The sequence below is a fragment of the Saccoglossus kowalevskii genome, chromosome 22, assembly GCF_978046115.1.
Source record: "Saccoglossus kowalevskii chromosome 22, keSacKowa6.1, whole genome shotgun sequence".
Taxonomy (NCBI): Eukaryota; Metazoa; Hemichordata; class Enteropneusta; family Harrimaniidae; genus Saccoglossus; species Saccoglossus kowalevskii.
The window spans coordinates 19,211,351-19,229,518 of NC_140662.1; the positions used below are offsets into that span (position 1 = coordinate 19,211,351).

Here is an 18,168-nt window from a genome sequence, read left to right on the forward strand (position 1 = left end):
TATGGTGAGCATCATAGATTTCATAGACTGGTGTGGAAGTAAAGGGGTAGATGTTGACCATGCAGTGGTTTTCCAAGGTTTGGCTGGGGCAGAGGAAGAAGGGAGGTCAGTTTCTGACATAATTGTTCACAAGTTTCCCCAATTAAGTGTTGTTGAGGAACGGACAGTGGTGTCCAAAGGTGTGGATACTTTAGTATTGTGTCGAGCAGAATGTAGAGTTTCTTACTTAGAACTGCCTTCTACTTTTCCGATGTACAAAGGTTGCAGTTGGGAAACTGTTTTTGTGCAGCCTGATGTTATGAGACCTGGTCTGATTGTGGGCGGGGCGGAACCAAACATTGAGTGTTCCAGAGGTAATGAAGATGACCTTGCTGGTAAACCTAATTTTCGGCAACTTGCCGAGCATTGGAGCCTACTGGAAAGGTCACATAAAGTGTGGCGAGATGAAAAGGATGCATTGAATGAGGAACTTGCCAGAGAAAGAATCCATTCCTCATTTCTGGAAGAACAACTTAATGCTGGTCATATATTGAATGACAGCATCCCAAAAAGGAGCGGAGAAAATACTGATCGTAAATCTACGCCATCGGCAGGGGCGGGGAATAGTGATGTATCATGGATAGAGTTGATGAACCGAGTGTTGGACACTATTGGTAAACCTAAGACAGAGTCTACATGGTATCGGAAGCTGAAGCTTTTCTCAGGAACTGATCCGACACCCCCTGGGGAGGAAGAATATGAAGCCTGGTCTGAACAAGCCAGACAAATGGTAGAAGATTCGTTATCATCAGAAAAGGAGAAAATGAAACGAATCTCTGAAAGCTTGAAGGGGCCAGCACTTGGTACTATCATAGCATTTAAAAAATCCAAGCCAGATGCCACTGCCCTTGACTACCTATGCGCATTGGAGAAGGCGTTTGGACCGACTGGAGACGGAGAGGATGCATATCAAGCGTTTCTTGGTACATATCAGCGACCAAATTGGACACCAACAACCTACCTTCATCATTTATGGAAATTACTCAATAGGGCAGTGTTGAAGAAAGCGGTATCAGCAGAAGATATTAATCGAGTGTTGTTGAAACAGTTCGAAAAGGGGGTCTTGTATAACGATTCTCTTATGGTGAGGTTGAAGTGTAACCCTAAATATAACTTAGACTTTTCCCCTGACTATGTCACGTTAATGTCGTTGGTTAGGGAAGAAGAGGCTGAACAGTTAAAGAGGGAAACTCAGAAATTACATGCTGTGAAGTCATCAAACAGGAATATCTCCCATTCATTGAGTGCCAGTTCCATGGCTAACCACAGTAGTGAATCATCAGTGCTGCAAACTTTGTTGGACAGAATAAATGTACTGGAGCAGAAGTTCAGTGACCAGAGAGAATATGTTTCAGCTAGTCAAGCCACAGTTCCTGTGTTAGACCAACCACCAAGTAAAGAACCCTTGCGAGAGACTAAGAAGTGGAGACCAAAGATTACTCCAGGCTCCTCCTATGCAAGTACCACTACCCATGAACATTCAGCTATTCCAGCAGATGAAATGCCCCAGTCACCTACTGGTCAACCAAACTTTTGTTTCAAGTGTGGTGAAGAAGGGCATCCAGCACGCGCATGTCAGAAAAGAAGTAACCCTGAAACTGTCAGCAAGAAGTTTATCAAGTGGTTCTTTGAGTCAAAGGGAAACTGTCAAGGGCGCCACTAATGGGGCGTATTGGTGCCCAATCACAAGAACGTCCCAACATAGTTGAAGAACCTGAATACTCTCCCGAACCAAAACCTGATATAACCATTAACACTAACTCTAGTGTTTCATCTACCACTAATAATGACGGACTTGAAGGTTTAATTGGGGATATGGTAATAATTGACACTTTTCTTGAAGGCGTGCCCTGTAAAGCACTTTTGGACAGTGGCTCTCAAGTTACTATGTTGTCCAATAGATTTTACAAAGAACACTTAGCTCATTGTGAGCTTCAGCCATTGAACAACCTGGTGGTTTTGGGATCAGCTGATCAAGTGGTTCCATATTATGGTTACATACAGATGGGAGTGTGCTTTCCAGAGGGAGTTACAGGAACAACAAAGACTTTCACGACCTTAGCTTTGATCTGCCCTGACTCCATCCAAAATGAGATGACTCCAGTTATATTTGGGACAAATGCTAACCTTTTCAAGAACATGGCCCAGTACTGCAGACAGATGTTCGGAAAGAATTATTTGAGGGTGTGTAATGTAAGCAATGTTTGTGCCAATGCCTACAAAAAAGCAGAAGCGTTGGAGAAGTGCATGCCTGATGGGAAGATTGGTACCGTTCGTTTGGCTGGAAGGAGTGGTCGTACAATTCAAAGTGGTGAAACTGGACTAGTGAGTGGGCTGGTGCGTAGCAGATTAGGTCTACCTGAGACCCCAGCTTTGGTGGAGGTCCCATGTAACTCAAATTTGCCTAATGGCCTGATCATAAAGAACAGTGTTGTTACATTCTTGCCTGGGCGATATCAGAGAATTAACGTCATGGTTCATAATTGTACTAACCATAGTGTCTCGCTTCCGCCACACTCCATAATTGCAGACTTATACCTACCTGATTGGGTGAAGACTTTGTCACCCGATGACCTGCGTGCTAGCTTTAGCACCTCAACAACCAAGAAAAATGTGAGACGTACAATGTGTTGCAGCAATAATGTAACTGTCTCGACTACACATAAAGAATCCCAGTCTGATGCAGAAGTTACTGTAGACTTTGGAGATTCACCTCTTACCCCTGATGACAGGTCACGTATCCTAAAGAAGCTTAATCAACGTGCCAGTGTTTTCTCGAAGCATGATTGGGATATAGGTCGCACTTCGGCAGTAGAACACCGAATACCTTTGAATGACACTACACCCTTTAGGGAACGTTCTCGGAGGTTAGCCCCAGCCGACTTTATGGACACTAAGCGCCATTTACAAGAACTTCTTGATGCTGGGATAATCAAAGATTCTAAAAGCCCATATGCTTCTCCTATTGTAATAGTACGCAAGAAGTCCGGTCAGGTGAGACTCTGTATCGATTATCGCACGCTGAATCGACGTACCATTCCAGATCAGTACACTGTCCCAAAGATACAGGAAGCTCTGGACTCATTGAATGGATGTGTTTGGTTTCATGTGTTAGATTTAAAATCTGGTTATTATCAAATTCCCATGTGTGAAGAAGACAAAGAGAAAACTGCTTTTATTTGCCCTCTTGGTTTCTTTCAGTTTGAATCAATGCCCCAGGGTGTCTCAGGTGCCCCAGCAACCTTCCAGAGGTTAATGGAGAAGTGTATGAGTGATATGCATCTCCTTGATGTGCTTGTTTACCTGGATGATCTGATCGTATTTGGCAGAACATTGACTGAAGCAGAAGATAGGCTAATGAAAGTTTTAGATAGATTGGTGGAATATGGTCTAAAACTGTCACCAGGGAAGTGCCAACTATTCAAAAAATCTGTCAAGTATGTTGGACATGTAGTAAGTGAAGAGGGTGTGAAACCTGATCCAGACAAGATCGAGGCTTTGGTCACATGGCCCACCCCTACTAATATCAAGCAACTAAAGTCATTCTTGGGTTTCTGTGGGTACTACAGGCGATTTGTAGAAGGTTATTCCAGAATTGTTAAACCTTTGAATGATCTAACAGCTGGCTACCTTCCTCCCAAATTAAGACAGAAACATCGAACCAAGTCTAACCCAACCATCGCCTACAAGTCAGCGACAGAGCTTTTTGGTGACAGGTGGACGACCCAATGTCAACGAGCCATGGAAACTATCATTGACAGATTGACTAAGACTCCGGTGTTGGCGTTTGCAGATCTTACCTTGCCGTTTGTTGTGCATGTGGATGCCAGTTTGGACGGACTCGGAGGTGTACTCTATCAAGACCAAGCAGGTAATTTGCGACCTGTTGCATATGCTAGCCGTGGACTAACCAAGAGTGAAAAAGCATACCCTGTACACAAGTTAGAGTTTCTGGCACTAAAATGGTGTATCACAGACAAATTTAGGGACTATTTGTATGGTGCTAAGTTCAAGGTACTCACAGATAATAATCCAGTAACCTATATTTTGACCACTGCCAAACTTGATGCTACTGGGCATCGCTGGCTGTCTGCGTTAGCTGCATATGACTTTACCCTGCAGTACAGAAGAGGCCCCACAAATATCGATGCTGATGGACTGTCAAGACGTCCCAGAGGTCCCCCCATTGATGACCCACACTTTCTTACCACTGAGCAGAAAATCCAACGTCTGAAGTCACGGCTCCAAGGGCAGGGAGAAGAGACTGAAGAAGTTCTACCTGGTGCAGTGATTGGTGCGATTGCTATGAGTCATGGCATACAATGGAGTAATCAATCTGTGGATGCCCAGCCTCATAATGTATTGTGTAACACTACATCTGCCTACAAAGATCTGCTCAACTGCTCAAACGCTACACCAGCCTTAATTGAAACGATATCGATGTCCCCAGACTCAATCCCACCACAGTACTGTACGCCTAGACAGCCTGGCTCAGATTTGTCACATGCCTCAGTGGTAATTGACTGGTATGAAGCCCAGAGAGAGGACAAAAACATAGATATAATTATACGACACCTGGAAGATGGAAGAAAACCCAAGAATATCAAGCAAGAACCCAAAGAAGTGAAACTCTTATTAAAAGAATGGGGAAAATTGCGCTTGAAGAACAGAGTTCTGTACAGACATATCCAGGATCCAAGCGGGAAACAAATTGATCAATTGGTTCTACCTGCTGTTCACCGGGAACGGGCACTCAAGTCATTGCATGATGATTTGGGGCACATGGGCATTGAAAGAACCTTAGACCTTGTACGGGCAAGATTTTATTGGCCCAAACTAAAGGAAATGGTGGAAGCCAAGATCCGAAGCTGTGATCGATGTGTGAAGCGCAAAACACTGCCACAGAAGGCAGCGCCATTGGTCAACTTCTCAACCAGTAGACCGATGGAGCTGGTTTGCATTGATTTCCTGTCGGTGGAACCAGATCGTAGTAACCATCACAGTATTCTGGTAATAACTGACCACTTCACACGCTATGCTCAGGCCTACCCCACTAAAGACCAAGAAGCTAAGACAGTAGCAAAGGTTTTGTGGGAAAAGTACTTTGTGCATTATGGATTGCCAAACAGAATACACTCAGACCAAGGAAGAAACTTTGAAAGCCGGTTGATAAAAGAGGTATTACAGATAGCAGGCATACGTAAATCTAGAACTACCCCATATCACCCTCAAGGGGACCCACAACCTGAACGGTTCAATCGTACATTACTCAACTTACTTGGTACTCTAGAGGAAAAGCAGAAACCCTATTGGAGCCAGCATATCAGCTTCCTTGTGCATGCTTATAATTGCACCAAAAATGATGCCACTAACTTCTCCCCATACTACCTAATGTTTGGGAGAGAGGCTAGACTCCCACTCGACCTTTGTTTTGGTTTAGAGGACACCTGGAACTCCAGTTCAGACTACTTGCAATATACCGAAGAGCTGAAGAGTAGATTACAAGATGCTTACAAACTTGCTAAACGAGAGGCAGACAAATTAGCAACTAACAACAAAAGGCGATACGATGGCAAAGTCAGAGTATGCGACCTACAAGCTGGTGATCAGATCTTAGTCCGTAATTGTGGGCTGAAGGGTAAACACAAATTGTCAGATAGATGGAGACCAGAGTTGCACATTGTGACCAAGAGAGTGGGTGATCGTACTCCAGTATACGTGGTCCGACCAATAGAAGGAGATGGACCAGAAAGGACAGTTCACAGAAATATGCTACTACCTGTGGGTTATCTATCTGGACCAGCAATCAAATCAGACCCTTCGCCCATATCTCGCCCTATAACCAGGCAGTACACTAGAGAAAAGAAAAGTATTGACATTGTCAGCTGCAGTAGTGAATCCGATGAAGACTATTATGAACAACATATTCCAGTCACCACAGAGATGAACTGTAAGCATTCAGAGATGGGAAAACAGAGCACGAATAGGCCCTGTTATCAACCAAATGACTCCACCATAGTTACGAATGTGCAAGAACTTGACTCCCGTACTATCAGTCATCCAATGTCACAGCTGGATGGTGATAAACATGCATCACAGCCAAAATCGCAGACAGACACTAATCTGGAAAGCACACCATTGGACTATCCACCTAATGACTCACTAAAGACTACTCCACTGGAAACTGTTCCAGGCTTCGCTAACGCCCTATTAACGGAACCAGAAATAGGATTGGATACAGATATTGTATCTAATAGTGTCGATCCAGATAAGCATGGTCTAAGTAATGGTAGTACTATTGAAGGATCTCCCACGATGTCTCCAGCTAATAGAGTTAGACCTCAGAGGATGAATGCTGGCATACCAGCAGAAAGACTAACTTATGATAGACTAGGGTCACCAAGTTCCAGGATTGTTTATGATAATTTTCACTTTATTCCATGGTTCCATCCCAACAGACTTGCTTCTTCAGCTTGGGATGTTCTGGGCAGTTGCATTCAATGAGGAAATGTAATTGTTATTAATCTTATTATTTTAATGGTGAAGCATGGTTGTTACTATATCTGAAGTTACTGTAGGTCGAGACGCCCTGATGAGTTGGAGGGGGGAGATGTAACCCGATTCCTAATCGAGTACAGATGTGTATATGCAAATGTTGGGTTGTTTTACCCCATGATGCATTGCGCTCTCCGAATCCCTTTTGACTTGTTGGTCGGTCGGTCACCATGTGGAGTGGTTGCCTGTCGCTTTTTGTGAGCCACGGAATTGTCTTGCCAGCAGTCGGTCCTTAAAGCTTGCACTAAGACTGTAATTTAAATTCAGGTATTTAGTAAACCATTACTTTTACCAAAGGTTGTATATATTTGTAATTCGTACATGTATTTTAGTATTTATCGTGTGCAATTTGAACACCTGGCTACCGGCACGTCGGAGCTTGAAAATATGCGTACCGTATTTCTATGCCATACTTTGTAAACTCGTTCTTTTTTTGTCTTATCTAACAACATATAATGATATCGTTACTCGGTTTTGTAGCGAAATGGATATAATTTATATTTATTGAACTGTATATTTATATCGCTATTTCCACCACGTGTCGTTCCAAATTTGAAACGTGGGGAAAGTCGGTCCTTAAAGCTTGCACTAAGACTGTAATTTAAATTCAGTTGCAGAGTTGTCGGGCTATATTTTTGCGCCGTAAGGGGACGTGCCACGTGGGAGAAATCGATAGACTCGGAACACGTATAACCAGGATCCCGGAGTTAGCTACAAATAGCCGTGCTGGATAACTACCTTGCTGTCGCAATTATTGCCGATATATGAAGAGATTATAGTGAACTGTAGTGATTTGTTAATTGAATTTTATATTATTGTTAAATGTATCTGCGAACATGTCCTGCCTAACTAGTGTGATCAGCACTTAATCTATTCCTACCGGGGTGTGCCTGTGTGCATATTACCGCAAGTCAGGTGCCACTGTGTTGCATATTGTTGTATAATAGTCTATTGCCATTATTGGTTGTTCCATTATCGTGTGCACGTTACACAGGTGAGAGTGTACCTGAAGTATTCGGTGGAAAATTGGGTTGATTGGATTTGGCCACTCTAATCTAACCTGCGGGTTACCGACAAGGTGGACCTCGTTTTGTTACAATTAGTTGGTACATTCTCCTTAGATGACGTACACTCGGCATGGGCGTGACTGACTTTAGAATTTATAATTTCGTGTTAGTAATCATTAAATAAGTTGTTGTGAATGATAATAAGTGTGGTGACCATCATTTGGTATAGCGTACCTGGGCCCGGTGTTAAAGGCCGGTTACACAACCATACATGGCTTTCTGTGATTCAGTATAGTCAACCATACATGGCTTTCTGTAATTCAGTATAATCAACCATACATGGTTTCTAAGATGCAGTATAGTCAACCATACATGGCTTTCTGTGATTCAGTATAGTCAACCATACAAGGCTTTCTGTAATTCAGTATAGTCAACCATACATGGCTTTCTAAGATGCAGTATAGTCAACCATACATGGCTTTCTGTGATGCAGTATAGTCAACCATACATAGCTATGTGTGATGCAGTATAGTTAACCATACATGGCTTTCTGTGATACAGTATAGTCAAACATACATGTCTTTCTGTGATTCAGTATAGTCAACCATACATGGCTTTCTGTGATGCAGTATAGTCAAACATACTTGGCTTTCTGTGATGCAGTATAGTCAACCATACAAGGCTTTCTGTGATGCAGTATAGTCAACCATACATGGCTTTCTGTGATTCAGTATAGTCAACCATACATGGCTTTCTGTGATGTAGTATAATCAACCATATATGGTTTTCTGTGATGCAGTATAGTCCCAGCCCCCCCCCCCCACACTCCCTATATTTAGGGGGGCCTATGCTTGTGCCCTCATTTTTTGACCCCCCCCCCCCCCATCTAGGGAAAAGAAGAAAATTTAACCCCCCCCCCTTTCACGGGCTTTTCCGATGAATTTCACCCCCTATCTATGGAACTTTTCAGTCTAGAACTCCTTTTAAACCCTCTTTTTTTGTATATCTCGGGAAGTGTTTTGAAATACACCCCCTATTTTGAGAATCTCGGGAAAACAAGCAAAAAATACCCCCTTTTCTACGATTTTCTCGGGAAAATGTTCCCGAGACAGATCGTCAAAAAGTATCCCCTTTCCCGAGAAAATGGGAACGTGCATGCGGCCCCTATGGATCCTGAGTGGGGGGGCAGGGAGTATAGTCAACCATACATGGCTTTCTGTGATGCAGTATAGTCAACCATACATGGCTTTCTGTGATGCAGTATAGGCAACCATACATGGCTTTCTTTGATGCAGTACAGTCAACCATGCATGGCTTTCTGTGATGCAGTATAGCCAACCATACGTGGCTTTCTCTGATTCAGTATAGCCAACCATACATTGCTTTTTGTGATTCAGTATAGTCAACCATACATGGCTTTCTGTGATTCAGTATAGTCAACCATACATGGCTTTCTGTGATGCAGTATAGTGAACCACACATGGCTTTCTGTGATTCAGTATAGTCAACCATACATGGCTTTCTGTGATACAGTATAGTCAAACATACATGTCTTTCTGTGATTCAGTATAGTCAACCATACATGGCTTTCTGTGATGCAGTATAGTCAAACATACATGGCTTTCTGTGATGCAGTATAGTCAACCATACAAAGCTATCTGTTATGCAGTATAGCCAACCATACATTGCTTTTTGTGATTCAGTATAGTCAACCATACATGGCTTTCTGTGATGCAGTATAGTCGACCATACATGGCTTTCTGTGATGCAGTATAGTCAACCATACATAGCTATGTGTGATGCAGTATAGTCAACCATACATTGCTTTCTGTGATGCAGTATAGTCAACCATACATAGCTATGTGTGATGCAGTATAGTCAACCATACATAGCTATGTGTGATGCAGTATAGTCAACCATACATTGCTTTCTGTGATGCAGTATAGTCAACCATACATGGCTTTCTGTGATGCAGTATAATCAACCATACATGGCTTTCTGTGATGCAGTATAGTGAACTATATGGCTTTCTGTTATGCAGTATAGTCAACCATACATAGCTATGTGTGATGCAGTATAGTCAACCATACATTGCTTTCTGTGATGCAGTATAGTCAACCATACATAGCTATGTGTGATGCAGTATAGTCAACCATACATAGCTATGTGTGATGCAGTATAGTCAACCATACATTGCTTTCTGTGATGCAGTATAGTCAACCATACATGGCTTTCTGTGATGCAGTATAATCAAACATACATGGCTTTCTGTGATGCAGTATAGTGAACTATATGGCTTTCTGTCATGCAGTATAGTCAACCATACATAGCTATGTGTGATGCAGTATAGTCAACCATACATAGCTATGTGTGATGCAGTATAGTCAACCATACATTGCTTTCTGTGATGCAGTATAGTCAACCATACATGGCTTTCTGTGATGCAGTATAGTCAACCATACATAGATTTCTGTGATTCAGTATAGTCAACCATACATAGCTATGTGTGATGCAGTATAGTCAAACATACATGGCTTTCTGTGATGCAGTATAGTCAACCATACAAGGCTTTCTGTTATGCAGTATAGCCAACCATACATTGCTTTTTGTGATTCAGTATAGTCAACCATACATGGCTTTCTGTGATGCAGTATAGTCAACCATACATGGCTTTCTGTGATGCAGTATAGTCAACCATACATAGCTATGTGTGATGCAGTATAGTCAACCATACATTGCTTTCTGTGATGCAGTATAGTCAACCATACATAGCTATGTGTGATGCAGTATAGTCAACCATACATAGCTATGTGTGATGCAGTATAGTCAACCATACATTGCTTTCTGTGATGCAGTATAGTCAACCATACATGGCTTTCTGTGATGCAGTATAATCAAACATACATGGCTTTCTGTGATGCAGTATAGTGAACTATATGGCTTTCTGTCATGCAGTATAGTCAACCATACATAGCTATGTGTGATGCAGTATAGTCAACCATACATAGCTATGTGTGATGCAGTATAGTCAACCATACATTGCTTTCTGTGATGCAGTATAGTCAACCATACATGGCTTTCTGTGATGCAGTATAGTCAACCATACATAGATTTCTGTGATGCAGTATAGTCAACCATAATGGCTTTCTGTGATGCAGTATAGTCAACCATAATGGCTTTCTGTGATGCAGTATAGTCAACCATACATGGCTTTCTGTGATGCAGTATAGTCAACCATACATGGCTTTCTGTGATGCAGTATAGGCAACCATACATGGCTTCCTTTGATGCAGTACAGTCAACCATGCATGGCTTTCTGTGATGCAGTATAGCCAACCATATATGGCTTTCTCTGATTCAGTATAGCCAACCATACATTGCTTTTTGTGATTCAGTATAGTCAACCATACATGGCTTTCTGTGATTCAGTATAATCAACCATACACGGCTTTCTGTGATGCAGTATAGTGAACTATATGGCTTTCTGTCATGCAGTATAGTCAACCATACATGGCTTTCTGTGATGCATTATAGTCAACCATACATGGCTTTCTGTGATGCAGTATTGTCAACCATACATGGCTTACTGTGATGTAGTATAGCCAACCATACATGGCTTTCTGTGATGCAGTATAGCCAACCATACATGGCTTTCTGTGATGCAGTACAGTCAACCATACATGGCTTTCTGTGATGCAGTATAGTTAACCATGCATGGCTTTCTGTGATGCAGTATTGTCAACCATACATGGCTTTCTGTGATGAAGTATAGTTAACCATGCATGGCTTTCTGTGATGCAGTATTGTCAACCATACATGGCTTACTGTGATGCAGTATAGCCAACCATACATGGCTTTCTGTGATGCAGTATAGCCAACCATACATGGCTTTCTGTGATGCAGTATAGTCAACCATACATGGCTTTCTGTGATGCAGTATAGTCAACCACACATTGCTTTCTGTGATGCAGTATAGTCAACCATACATGGCTTTCTGTGATGAAGTATAGTTAACCATGCATGGCTTTCTGTGATGCAGTATAGTCAGCCATACATTACTTTCTGTGATGCAGTATAGTCAACCATACATAGCTTTCTGTGATGCAGTATAGTCAACCATACATGGCTTTCTGTGATGCAGTATAGTCAACCACACATGGTTTTCTGTGATGCAGTATAGTCGACCATACATGGCTTTCTGTGATGCAGTATAGTCGACCATACATGGCTTTCTGTGATACAGTATAGTCAAACATACATGTCTTTCTGTGATTCAGTATAGTCAACCATACATGGCTTTCTGTGATGCAGTATAGTCAAACATACATGGCTTTCTGTGATGCAGTATAGTCAACCATACAAGGCTTTCTGTTATGCAGTATAGCCAACCATACATTCCTTTCTGTGATTCAGTATAGTCAACCATACATGGCTTTCTGTGATGCAGTATAGTCGACCATACATGGCTTTCTGTGATGCAGTATAGTCAACCATACATAGCTATGTGTGATGCAGTATAGTCAACCATACATTGCTTTCTGTGATGCAGTATAGTCAACCATACATAGCTATGTGTGATGCAGTATAGTCAACCATACATAGCTATGTGTGATGCAGTATAGTCAACCATACATTGCTTTCTGTGATGCAGTATAGTCAACCATACATGGCTTTCTGTGATGCAGTATAATCAACCATACATGGCTTTCTGTGATGCAGTATAGTGAACTATATGGCTTTCTGTTATGCAGTATAGTCAACCATACATAGCTATGTGTGATGCAGTATAGTCAACCATACATTGCTTTCTGTGATGCAGTATAGTCAACCATACATAGCTATGTGTGATGCAGTATAGTCAACCATACATAGCTATGTGTGATGCAGTATAGTCAACCATACATTGCTTTCTGTGATGCAGTATAGTCAACCATACATGGCTTTCTGTGATGCAGTATAATCAAACATACATGGCTTTCTGTGATGCAGTATAGTGAACTATATGGCTTTCTGTCATGCAGTATAGTCAACCATACATAGCTATGTGTGATGCAGTATAGTCAACCATACATAGCTATGTGTGATGCAGTATAGTCAACCATACATTGCTTTCTGTGATGCAGTATAGTCAACCATACATGGCTTTCTGTGATGCAGTATAGTCAACCATACATAGATTTCTGTGATTCAGTATAGTCAACCATACATAGCTATGTGTGATGCAGTATAGTCAAACATACATGGCTTTCTGTGATGCAGTATAGTCAACCATACAAGGCTTTCTGTTATGCAGTATAGCCAACCATACATTGCTTTTTGTGATTCAGTATAGTCAACCATACATGGCTTTCTGTGATGCAGTATAGTCGACCATACATGGCTTTCTGTGATGCAGTATAGTCAACCATACATAGCTATGTGTGATGCAGTATAGTCAACCATACATTGCTTTCTGTGATGCAGTATAGTCAACCATACATAGCTATGCGTGATGCAGTATAGTCAACCATACATAGCTATGTGTGATGCAGTATAGTCAACCATACATTGCTTTCTGTGATGCAGTATAGTCAACCATACATGGCTTTCTGTGATGCAGTATAATCAAACATACATGGCTTTCTGTGATGCAGTATAGTGAACTATATGGCTTTCTGTCATGCAGTATAGTCAACCATATATAGCTATGTGTGATGCAGTATAGTCAACCATACATAGCTATGTGTGATGCAGTATAGTCAACCATACATTGCTTTCTGTGATGCAGTATAGTCAACCATACATGGCTTTCTGTGATGCAGTATAGTCAACCATACATAGATTTCTGTGATGCAGTATAGTCAACCATAATGGCTTTCTGTGATGCAGTATAGTTAACCATAATGGCTTTCTGTGATGCAGTATAGTCAACCATACATGGCTTTCTGTGATGCAGTATAGTCAACCATACATGGCTTTCTGTGATGCAGTATAGGCAACCATACATGGCTTCCTTTGATGCAGTACAGTCAACCATGCATGGCTTTCTGTGATGCAGTATAGCCAACCATATATGGCTTTCTCTGATTCAGTATAGCCAACCATACATTGCTTTTTGTGATTCAGTATAGTCAACCATACATGGCTTTCTGTGATGCAGTATAGTGAACTATATGGCTTTCTGTCATGCAGTATAGTCAACCATACATGGCTATGTGTGATGCAGTATAGTCGACCATACATGGCTTTTTGTGATGCAGTATAGTCAACTATATGGCTTTCTGTGATGCAGTATAGTCAACCATACATGGCTTTCTGTGATGCATTATAGTCAACCATACATGGCTTTCTGTGATGCAGTATTGTCAACCATACATGGCTTACTGTGATGTAGTATAGCCAACCATACATGGCTTTCTGTGATGCAGTATAGCCAACCATACATGGCTTTCTGTGATGCAGTACAGTCAACCATACATGGCTTTCTGTGATGCAGTATAGTTAACCATGCATGGCTTTCTGTGATGCAGTATTGTCAACCATACATGGCTTTCTGTGATGAAGTATAGTTAACCATGCATGGCTTTCTGTGATGCAGTATTGTCAACCATACATGGCTTACTGTGATGCAGTATAGCCAACCATACATGGCTTTCTGTGATGCAGTATAGCCAACCATACATGGCTTTCTGTGATGCAGTATAGTCAACCGTACATGGCTTTCTGTGATGCAGTATAGTCAACCACACATTGCTTTCTGTGATGCAGTATAGTCAACCATACATGGCTTTCTGTGATGAAGTATAGTTAACCATGCATGGCTTTCTGTGATGCAGTATAGTCAGCCATACATTACTTTCTGTGATGCAGTATAGTCAACCATACATAGCTTTCTGTGATGCAGTATAGTCAACCATACATGGCTTTCTGTGATGCAGTATAGTCAACCACACATGGTTTTCTGTGATGCAGTATAGTCGACCATACATGGCTTTCTGTGATGCAGTATAGTCGACCATACATGGCTTTCTGTGATGCTGTATAGTCGACCATACATGGCTTTCTGTGATGCAGTATAGTGAACCATACATGGCTTTCTGTGATGCAGTATAGTTAACCATTCATGGCTTTCTGTGATTCAGTATAGTTAACCATACATGGCTTTCTGTGATTCAGTATAGTCAACCATACATGGCTTTCTGTGATTCAGTATAGTCAACCATACATGGCTTTCTGTAATTCAGTATAGTCAACCATACATGGCTTTCTAAGATGCAGTATAGTCAACCATACATGGCTTTCTGTGATTCAGTATAGCAACCATACATGGCTTTCTGTAATTCAGTATAGTCAACCATACATGGCTTTCTAAGATGCAGTATAGTCAACCATACATGGCTTTCTGCGATGCAGTTTAGTCAACCATACATAGCTATGTGTGATGGAGTATAGTCAACCATACATGGCTTTCTGTGATACAGTATAGTCAAACATACATGTCTTTCTGTGATTCAGTATAGTCAACCATACATGGCTTTCTGTGATGCAGTATAGTCAAACATACATGGCTTTCTGTGATGCAGTATAGTCAACCATACAAGGCTTTCTGTGATGCAGTATAGTCAACCATACATGGCTTTCTGTGATTCAGTATAGTCAACCATACATGGCTTTCTGTAATTCAGTATAGTCAACCATACATGGCTTTCTAAGATGCAGTATAGTCAACCATACATAGCTATGTGTGATGCAGTAGTCAACCATACATGGCTTTCTGTGATACAGTATAGTCAAACATACATGTCTTTCTGTGATTCAGTATAGTCAACCATACATGGCTTTCTGTGATGCATTATAGTCAACCGTACATAGCTTTCTGTGATGCAGTATAGTGAACTATATGGCTTTCTGTGATGCAGTATAGTCAACCATACATGGCTTTCTGTGATGCAGTATAGTCAACCATACATGGCTTTCTGTGATGCAGTATTGTCAACCATACATGGCTTACTGTGATGCAGTATAGCCAACCATACATGGCTTTCTGTGATGCAGTATAGCCAACCATACATGGCTTTCTGTGATGCAGTATAGTCAACCATACATAGCTATGTGTGATGCAGTATAGTCAACCATACATGGCTTTCTGTGATTCAGTATAGTCAACCATACATGGCTTTCTGTGATGCAGTATAGTCAAACATACATGGCTTTCTGTGATGCAGTATAGTCAACCATACAAGGCTTTCTGTGATGCAGTATAGTCAACCATACATGGCTTTCTGTGATTCAGTATAGTCAACCATACATGGCTTTCTGTGATTCAGTATAGTCAACCATACATGGCTTTCTGTGATTCAGTATAGTCAACCATACATGGCTTTCTGTTATGCAGTATAGTCAACCATACATGGCTTTCTGTGATTCAGTATAGTCAACCATACATGGCTTTCTGTGATGTAGTATATAATAATCAACAATATATAATTTTCTGTGATGCAGTATAACCAACCATACATGGCTTTCTGTGATTCAGTATAGCCAACCATACACAGCTTTCTGTGATGGAGTATAGTCAACCATACATGGCTTTCTGTGATGCAGTATAGTGAACAATACATGGCTTTCTGTGATGCAGTATAGTCAACCATACATGTCTTCCTGAAACACAGCATAGTATACAGTGAATAAATGAAGTCTTAACCTCCTTGCAAATGACAAAACCAGCTCAGTATTGGAACATACTTGTGAATTTATTTAACAATATAGAAATAATGCATGCACAAATATTATATTGGAAAATAAAAGTGTCATTATTATCATTTGTGTTGGCTAGATGAAATGTTTGCTCTCAACAATGTGAATACAAATATTGCTATTTTTTCATAAGTTAAAAACATGAGAGCAGCCATGAGAACAGTTTGCAATAGTTTGGCCTCTAATCCTTTGAACATGCCGCGCAATCCACGAGTCTTCACTAAGTCCATTACCATTGCTAGAAACCCCATCTTTTTGCCATTTTCCCCTTTGTTGCCATGGTAACGTAGTCGTGATTGGATAACCTGAAGTGGATACGTCGCTATGGTTGCAACTGCTTTAGCAACTGCTCCCATGAGGAAGATAGTGAGCGAAGACAGTTCGTTACCAGTGCCAGCCAGCGGCAACTGTGATCTTTTCAATGCTTCGTACACAGCAAACTGAATGGAAGGGTTTGCCACAAGCATCAACGACGGGAATGTCCCACTCCATAATATGTTGATGCCTTCGTCCTTATAAATCTTACAAAGTGCATCAATCATTCCATTATACCGGGGATGTTTTACCTCCTTGTCTGCATTACTTTTCAGTCGCACGCCTTGTAATTTGAGGCGAGTGTTGGCCACCCATAACGGTGTGGTAATCAGTACGTTGGTCACCCCGGCAATAAAACCAATCGCGAGATCGCTGAATCCGGTTGGTGTACGAGTAGCGCCATAGTACGAGAGTTTTAGTCCGTTATAGGTGTAGAAATATACGAAATTGGAGCAGCAAAGGCTCTGTAGCACCGGTAACAGACCTTTGTACAGTGAGCTTATTCCTTCTTCCTGTGCGATATCAGCAATAACCTGTGGTGTGTGTTTAGCCTTGCGTTTGTCGTCAATCTGTAATCGGACCCTTGCTGCATCGAGTGGATAGAAGACCGTCATCGACACGGCACTTCCAGTAGCACCGGCAACAGCATGGACAAGGTTGTCGTATGAAAACAGCGAGAATATCGACGATGCAGTTGCCGCCGGCATCTTGATCGACAGTTCGCTGAAAAAGGAGTAAAGAAAGAACAACCAACTAACACTGGCCTCGTTAACCCACTCCAAGATGTTGCCCGGCATTTCTTCAACTAAATCCAACATTTACCAAGTCCGAATAGTTATAGACAACACGAAGAACGGCACGTTCAATATGTTCGTTTATGAATTGATTCGTATAATAGTGTTTACGTTTTTTATATTCAACAATGCAATTTGACCTCGGATGACCCTGACATGTTCGGGGTCATGGTAGGGTCACATATGTTTATTATTCGGCTTTTACTGGCTCGCCACCAACAGGTAAATCGATATTTTTAAAGTTTGAATTATATATATGTGACGATATTTGTGTGAACTGAACTATACAATAACTGACTGCGAATGCGAAATGGAATACTTTTGAAGAGGTAGCCATTAGAAAGTCTTGGTTGTAGAAAAACTGCAAATTTTCTTCCCGGCCTCATCTGAACTTTTGTGCAAAGCTGTAGGCAAACCAGGAAAGCAGATTAAAAACATATAATCATTTACTGTAATTTGTACTCCAGTACTTCCTTCAACTTGGTACCGATCGATGTAGTCTGGTATTAATAAGTTTTGTAGCCAGAAACAACAATATTGTATTAAGGGTTGACCATTGTCGGGAGGGGGTTATATATTTATTTTTTCTTCACATATTTTATTTTTTCTTGTTCTGAGTTGTATTTTTTAGAACACATTATGTTTTTGCTATACGTTTTGGGTTACTTTTCTCTTTCAAGTGTGTATAGGATGTTCTTTTTCTGTGGAATTCAAGGCCCCTC

The 18,168-nt window shown here is 41.3% G+C and overlaps 1 protein-coding gene across 1 annotated transcript; it reads right to left on the reverse strand.

Annotated features, from left to right (window-relative positions):
- Window positions 1-16,312: 16,312 nt before the first annotated feature.
- Window positions 16,313-17,485, reverse strand: LOC100368961 (peroxisomal membrane protein PMP34-like). Its single transcript, XM_002740484.4, has one exon. It carries the CDS (start codon window positions 17,468-17,470, stop codon window positions 16,400-16,402), a length of 1,071 nt encoding a protein of 356 aa, XP_002740530.2. The 5' UTR covers window positions 17,471-17,485; the 3' UTR covers window positions 16,313-16,399.
- Between the last annotated feature and the right edge of the window lie 683 nt (window positions 17,486-18,168).